At 36.8% G+C, this 8682-nt stretch overlaps 1 protein-coding gene across 1 annotated transcript in view; it reads right to left on the bottom strand.

Annotated features, from left to right (window-relative positions):
- Positions 1-8682, bottom strand: part of LOC107585599 (glutamate receptor ionotropic, kainate 4-like) — a gene marked incomplete at its 5' end in the record, with an annotated part of 199736 nt that overhangs the window by 136148 nt on the left and 54906 nt on the right. Inside the window, 2 exons of the mRNA XM_016272688.1 lie at positions 6189-6278; positions 6536-6633. Coding sequence (XP_016128174.1) covers positions 6189-6278; positions 6536-6633 — 188 coding nt within the window. The remainder of the gene's footprint in view (positions 1-6188; positions 6279-6535; positions 6634-8682) is intronic.

Genomic DNA, 8682 nt, shown 5'->3' with positions numbered 1-8682 from the left:
GATATCTGCTTCGTCATGCCTGGAGCTGATCTGTGCTGGTCGCTGAGAAAATACATCAACTTCGCGCTGTGGATCGCCACATGGGAGTCCAGCCCGGGGGCGTCACATGTGGTTGCCGCAAGCCCGCTGGACGCTCCTTCGTCGAATTCATCGGCCACCCGCCTCTGCTCACTTTAGGCCGCGGCTCACTCTAGGACTCCGGCCTCCGCTCACTCAAGCCCACGGTGTGTGACGCTGTTTCGTTGTGAAAGCGAAACTGCTTTGTTTGGCCTTCCAAAAGAGGACACGACTAGAAATCAGTGGTTAAGTTGTATTTACAACATTGTTCCAGAACAGTTCAACCCAAATATTCAGATGTGTCCAGTGCATTTTATGGAGGACTGTTTCCTGATCCTGGTAGAGTAGACTACAATGCTGGCTGTTCTGACTCATAGACTGTAAGTAAGTTTTTTATATTTAAAAAGATGTGCCACTGACGATTCAAACGCGAGTTTTGAGCAGTGTAGAGTAGCACTTGTTGTTTGTCATTTCTCTGATTACAAATGCAGACATGGTTTTATGTTTACGCAGCGTGATGCAACGCAACGCGTAAAAAGACAGTATAAGTCATTATAATCCATAATTATGTCCCCACTGGATGCAACAAATGCCTAGTTTATAATGGGTTTTAAAGTTTATGTCTCATCGCTCCGGCCAGACAGGGCGTAATATGGTAAGGGGCGTAACCTTTCCGTCACACGCTTGAGGTATTCGGCTAATCACAATGCTCTGGATAGCTGGCCAATCAGAGCACACCTCGCTTATCAGACCGATGAGCTTTGTAAAAATCGACGCGTTTCAGAAAGGCGGGGCATAGAGGAGAAACAATAATGTACAGTATGTGGAAAATAATGTGTTTTTTTAACCTTAAACCGCATAAACACATTTCATTACACCAAATACACCAAATATTGTTCTTTTTAGCAGCATCATATGACCCCTTTAATAAGTGCTTTATAAGTACTAATAAGCAGCCAGTATGCTAGTAATATGCATGCTAACAAGCTAGTGAGAATTGGTCCCTAAACTAGTGTTATCAAACTGTATTAGAAATTCTATTAGCAGCATAACAATCTGATTGAAAAGTTAAATTAACAAAAATTAACGTAATGTAACATGATGTTTGTTGTTTAAAAATTGTGCAAATACATAAACATTTTGTTATGCAAGTAATGTAACATGACAACATGACATTTGTTTTGAACTGATAAAATTAGAAAAACATTCTGTTAGGTAGCAACATTTGATTGAATTTGCAAAAAATACAAAACATTATTTTAAATAATATAATATTTTTTATAAATTGGAAAAAATACACAAAAAGTTTAAGTAACAACATTTGATTTAAAATTTACAAAAATGCACAAACATTCTGTTAAATAACAATGTTTGATTTAAATGAGTAAAAATACAAAACATTCTTTTAAGTAACATAACAATATTTCTTATAAATTAGCAAAAATACAAAAATCTGTTACAAAACAATGTTAGTGTTATTTTAGTATCACTGAGATACTATTATAGTTTTTATGAATATTTTGAATCAGCTTTTATTTTTATATTTTCCGTTTGCAGTTTACTTTTAATGTTTTTGTTTGTCATTTTTAGTATTTTTTTGTCTATATATATATATATATATATATATTTTTTTTTTTATTACATCAACTTTAAATTAAAATGAGAAATGTTGCCTTTGCAGCTGAAATAAATTTCAAGTAACGTTTTAAATTTTCTGTTTGTTTTAGTTTTAGTTACAGGGGTCATATGATATTGATATATATATATTATGTTGTGTATTTGGTGTAATGCAATGTGCTTATGCGGTTTAAGGTTAAAAAAACACATTATTTTCCTTTATGTACCGTGACGAGAGGGGCGGGGCCGAGAGCCGTGGGAACAGAGCGCAGTGGGGACATAATTACTGATTATAATGACTTATACTGTCTTTTTACGTGTGGCGTATCGCACCGCATAAAAATAAAACCATGTCTGGAGAAACGACAAACAATAAGTGCTACTCTACACTGCTCAAAACTCACGTTTGAATCGTCAGTGGCAAATTCTTTAAATATAAAAAACGTGCTTACAGGCTGCGAGTCAGAAGCGCCAGACTGTCCTTGCAAAGTTGGAACTGCCCCACTTTATAGAAACAGACACCAGCATTGTAGGCTACTCTCACAGGAAACAGTCCTCATCCTCCGCAAAATGCGCAGCACACATCTGAATATTTGGATTGTACTGTTCTGGAACAGTGTTGTAAATACAACTTAACCACTGATTTCTAGTTGTGTCCTCTTTGGAAGGCCAAACAAAGCAGTCTTTCACAACGAAACACACAGCGTCACACATGGCGGGCTTGTGGCAACCACATGTGACGACCCCGGGCTGGACTCCACTTCGTCCACGGTGAAAGCCGATCCGGCGATTCACAGTGCGAAGTTGATGTATTCCCTCAGCGACCAGCACGGATCAGCTCCAGGCATGACGAAGCGGATATCGTCCTCTTTTGGAAGGCCAAACAAAGTAGTTTCGCTTTCACAACGAAACACACAACATGGCAGCGGTGGCAACAACAATACTACAGCGAGAATAAAAGTTACGCCTTCTTTTTTTGTGTGAACATTTGGGCAGCGTTATGCAAATCTTCCCACATTGTGACGTAGACATGTGGGGGCATGTTAGAACGAGCCGTTTTAGGTAGGCGTGGTTGACTCTTAACTTTTATAAAGAATATCTCTTTGGATTTAAGACTTTAGTCTTTGCAACTTTACAGATCTTCTTTAACTATAATAACCCAGTAAAACGTTTGATTTACATTTGTAAAAATACTAATCATTCTTTTAAGTAACGCAACATTTACTCAAAAAACAAACAAAAAAAAACATTATTTTATGTATCATCACATAACACAACATTCTTGTTTTAAATTTGTCCAAATACAAAACCTTTGTTTATTTTGAGGTTTAAACTAGTTTTTAAATCTTAGATATTCAACATGGCATCACACTTCCAGCCCCACTGTATTTCACATTCAAGAGATGCAAAAGCAAATGCACAAAACACACCTATTTATGAAAATGTACAAAAATGCTACAAAAATAATAATAAATAAAAATCAGCATCACCGCCGTGGCAGAGTGCCCTTAAGGGGCAAAACTATGATTTGAATATCAACACATGAATACAAATTTTCTGTATGAATGTATTCAGCAGAGGTCTCAGGCTCCACAGGAGGTTCTGTCTGTTGTCCTCTTGGGTTTCAGGTCTAGCCTTTCTCCCTCACCTAGTTCCCATATCTTTTTCCTCTCCTGAACCCGTGTGTCATTCAGGTTCAAAGGCCTCAGCCTTAAGCGCAGCCGTGCCGCTCTACTGTAGTGGCTCCTGAAGCTCTCAAAGGCTCCTGCCTCTCTCATCTGCCACCCTCTGTACTACAAACACAACATTCATATTTATGAGAAATTAGAGGAAAACCTCTTTTCTGCTCACCTTTTTTGTCCTACAAGTATATGTTTTTCTCAAGTGACTGACTTGAATAACAATGTAATTTGCTAGCTATACATATATTCTACTGTCAACAACAATAACTATTTTTTGCCAAAAAGGTTCCTGTACTTGACTTACAAGAAGCAAAATTACTTCGACTGTTTACGTTTTCTACTTTTACAAGAGCTGTCACTTCTTGTAGTATAAAATAAGTCGTGTGAAAAGGGAAAGTGGTAGTATGCTGTGAACGTACATTTATCAGGAATAATGAGAGAAGGCAAAACCCACACTCCAGACATTTAGACCCTCACAGCAAATTTGTCTTTTCTTTCTAGGCCTGATGGGAAACTCCATCATTGCATTACATGAGTGCAGGAGCATCTTGAGCACCCGTGATAAAAAAAACAAAAAACGTAGAGGTTCATCTTGTACTCACTTCTATCTTCAGGCCGAACTGCCAGTCTCAGAACAGCTGTGTACAGAAATACGAATTATACAGTCTGAACGATATAGACCTCCCACATATTACAAACATGCCTACAATCTAACCAGCGCCAACACACCCACACACACAAGCATGAATGCAGACACTGAGGGAAATTAATATGTTCTGCATTTGTATGCATACAGAAGTAAATTAAATTTGTACACAGAAATGGGTGAATGTCATAAACCCTGTCAAAAACATATCTGTTTAATATTCTGCCTCTAAAAAAAATATATTTAATACAATTTACATTATAATAAAATAAATAAGTTATATTTTGCTAACAGAACATATGAAATCTATTTTAGGACAATGAAATTTGAATTGTGATCTGGCAATTTAGTACATTCCTTATCCACACAATAATAATAATAATAATAATAATATCAAACTATGGATATATAATAATAAATAATAAATAAAATTGCAATAATAAAAATGAAATACAATTCAATAATAATAATTTTGCTTAGAATTTTTTTGTGCTATTTTAAATAAAACATAATTGTAGTACTGTAATTTTTACCATAATTCAGTAAAAAATAAAATAACTGAATTATGGCCAGTCTACAAACTATTAGATTAATCACAAACTGTAAATAAATAAATACATACATATATAAATACAAATAATTTTAAAAATCTACATGCATTAAAGTAATGATAATTTCATCTTAATACTCCTAGTTTTATTTAAAATAAACTTTCTGATTTTGGGGGATATGTAGATTCATTTGGGGTTGCAAAGTGGTTTTCTTGTAGAACTGTGCAAAACTGTTGCAGCAGGTTGAATTTTTATTCCATACTTTAACATACTGTATCAGTCACAGAGACCCGGTAAGCCTGGTTTCACTCAAATATGAAATTATCCCTTCAAACATCCTGAAAAATCAGAGGCTTCTTGCTAAACTACAAACTCCTTCCTGTTTTGTACTCTCTCTGTCTCTCACACACACACACACACACAGACACACACACCACTATAAACACAATGACCCCTCCCTCCCTTTAGACCATTAGCGATAGACAAACCATTTTTTAAAATACAATAACAGGAGCACAATGACCTTTCCTCATAGACAGAGGACAGAGAGCATCTGACCCCCCCCCCCATTTCATCATCCCAAAGCAACTAACAACCTCCGCAGCGCTAACCAAACCCTGACCTACTGCAAAGACAAATAACAGCTCCTGAAAAACAAATAAAATGTCAGCATTATAAATATTCATCAAGGTGTATTATAGCTGATGTAAACGTTTAAACTTTCATTACACAAGGCCTCATCTATGGCCTAAGCAGTCATTTACAATATGTGACTATGAATATTTATACACGTTGCTCATTTTGGAAGGCGAGTTGCCACTGATTATGAATTATGAAGACATTAAGTAGTGATGCTTAGACAGTTGAGTACGCACAGTAAACTTGTTTCAAGCTGCATTATTCATTACCTGTGTGATAGTAATATACTCCTCTGACTGCTGCTTTGGAAGAAAATCCACATATAATATCGCATCAGCTCCAATGCTAGACTGTTTAGAATTGGCGACTCGGCTTGTGATGACATAATGTCAGCTAGAAATCCATTAAAAAACATTAAAGCATTTACATAGGACAACTGGAATTAAGACAGGATAAACTGGCAGTTGGTTTCAAGCGATTGAATGCAAATATTTAACTTCATCCAGCTCTCTTTTTGTTCTCTGTGTTTGAAAGTTTCCCTTTACTGTCTGACGGAGCGAGAAACTGCTCCAAACAATTCAGTCTGCATCACGGCGACAATTAATCAATATAAATTCTCTGTTAATCCGCGTTATTTAATTCTTCCCTTAGTAATTTACTTAGTCTGTTCGCTTGTGTCTTCATGTTTGCCAGCGGCAGAACAAATGCTTATAGGAAAGTTTGACTACAGAACAGTGGGATTACTGAGCATGATCAATAATAATAATATGTCAATAATCATTTATGTATTTATTAATTACAGCTGCACATTGTAGTCACGGCTTAACACCCGCCATTTGGTTGTCGTGTTCATCAGCTGTGGTTAGGGATCATTTTTAGAGCGTGTCACTGACCACACCGGTCATTATGGTAATGATATGAATGATTACTTGTTAATATGATCTGGGCTTTGGTATGTTGCGCTGATGACAAAAGAGAGCCAATGCCAGCACTCACCTCTTTCTCACCGCAGATATTACTGATGATGGAGTTGGATGCCGGGCTGGCAGAGGGGCCCAGGACCGCCACAACCCCCTTGGACATGATCTGGCACACTGTCAATAGTTAAAGGAAAGTGTCAATAATCATTTATGTATTTATTAATTACAGCTGCACATTGTAGTCACGGCTTAACACCCGCCATTTGGTTGTCGTGTTCATCAGCTGTGGTTAGGGATCATTTTTAGGGCGTGTCACTGACCACACCGGTCATTATGGTAATGATATGAATGATTACTTGTTAATATGATCTGGGCTTTGGTATGTTGCGCTGATGACAAAAGAGAGCCAATGCCAGCACTCACCTCTTTCTCACCGCAGATATTACTGATGATGGAGTTGGATGCCGGGCTGGCAGAGGGGCCCAGGACCGCCACAACCCCCTTGGACATGATCTGGCACACTGTCAATAGTTAAAGGAAAGACCAGCTGTCATTTATTACAGACAGAGAGCAGAAGGAAAGCAAGATCTAACCCTGCCAAGAGTGCTGCTGTCCCATTTTTATTCAAGGATACTGTATCTGCCATGGAAGTCTATTATACCCAGTGGTGGAAAGAGTACTGAAAATTTGTACTTAAGTACAAGTACTGTTACATTGCTGAAATAATACTCAATTACAAGTAAAAGTACTGGTGTCAAATCAGTAATTAAGTAAAAGTACAAAGTACTCCTCTCAAAAACTACTCAGAGTACTAGTTACTAGTTACATTTTAGCCGCCGATATTTAATGAATTACCAAAAAATATTCATATCAAAGATTTATGTGGATAATAGCTAATTTGAACAAAACCCACTTTTATCTTATCGACAAAGTACATGAATTAGTGGTCATATGATACAGGAATTTCTAACTTCAATACCTTGAAAAATATCAGTATCAAAGTACACGTGAACTGGAAGTTGCAACTGACTTCAGTGTTGTGATCTATATCCGAGTGAAACAGAATGTTGAATTAAGGGGGCGGGGTTTTATTGTGGTGCACCTCCTCTCCACCTCTTGCTCAGATTCAGCTAAAATATTCGTGTCTGAGACACTGTGAGCACGGACACTGTAGTGTGCACAGCAAATTTTTAAATGCTTAGCTTAAATATGTAATATTAATTCAATCGTGCGTATAGTATTCTCAAGTGAAATAAGTAGAGGCATGGACCCGGAAACAGCAGTCCTTACGTCATCATAACATAACAAGAGGATACTCCCCAAGCCGTCAGTTTCATCAGAGCGAGAATGCCATTCCAGAGCGGAAGCGACGGCAGACAATTTTTGTCTGTGTATTGACTTGCATGGTTCAATTGTTCACCAGAAGACTAGTAATGTGCACTAAAAAAGTAAGTAGGGTCATTTTTGATTTCATGACGACTAGCTGGCAAAACTACCACATACTGTATACTGCCATCATTATTTCAAGCTTTGAAATTGGTTTAATCCAAGTCTTCTAAAAAGTTTATATGATGAACAGATTTTAATATAGGCTTTTATTTACATACATATAAATATTGATCAATTAACATTACAAAAATTTAAATCTTAAACATTTGCTCATTCTGTGTATTTGTGTCTTTAAAATAGGGTAACTTTGTTGCAAAAGCTTACAGCACAAGGAAGCTTGATTTCAACCTGAATTGAATTTACAAAAAAAGACAAGTGCACAGTCAGTAATAAAATTATAAAACAAATGACCTCAATTCTGTTTGAAGTGTTCAAAACATGACAACACTTAATTTTTATAAGCAGTGATTTAAGAGCCATATACATTATGTTAGGCCTATTTATTTAGATAAATAAAACATCGGATGGCTTTGACCTGTAATGACTGTACACAATGTAGTGATGCAGTTAGATAGACTAGGATATTTATATGTACAAATCAGACAAATATCCCATTCCAAAACATTTCTAGCATAAATTTACATGGTAAAGAAATTAAAGTTCCATCTTTTATTGTTGAAAGACTTTCTGGTGCATTTCACTTACATCCAATACAATTTCCAGTAGGATTTTAATCGGTCAGGCGTGGATCTATTCTAAATGGTTGATAACTTTTAACAAGGTTTAATCCAGGAGCAAAGAGAAATAATTTCTACTTTAAAAGCACCGAGAGATCGCGATTGCACACAGTGCGCACAAGCAATATTGGAGTGAGAGAACGGGCAGCTCATTTGTACAAGTTAGGCCTATTTGAGAGCTCGCATCCAGTTTTCTGTGATTATGGCACATGACTGTGTTCTCATGTTACAATAAAGCGCTCGCCACATTTGCACGGGAATAATTAAAATTATGCGGAATACCTGCAATCCCACACGGAACCGCTTTTCCCGGTTCAGATATCAGGGCTGTTATTGGTCCGTTTATGATCGGATATCTTTATTGGCTACTGATGTGCCGTCAAAGGTTTGAATATCAATTCAAATTGTGGGCGTACTCAGTAACGAACTATGATTTAAAAGTAA

Source organism: Sinocyclocheilus grahami, unplaced genomic scaffold (assembly GCF_001515645.1).
Source record: "Sinocyclocheilus grahami isolate Dianchi unplaced genomic scaffold, SAMN03320097.WGS_v1.1 scaffold72.1, whole genome shotgun sequence".
In the NCBI taxonomy this organism is placed as follows: Eukaryota; Metazoa; Chordata; class Actinopteri; order Cypriniformes; family Cyprinidae; genus Sinocyclocheilus; species Sinocyclocheilus grahami.
Note: the sequence above shows the minus strand (reverse complement) of the source record. Positions and strands in the feature narration are given on the sequence as shown.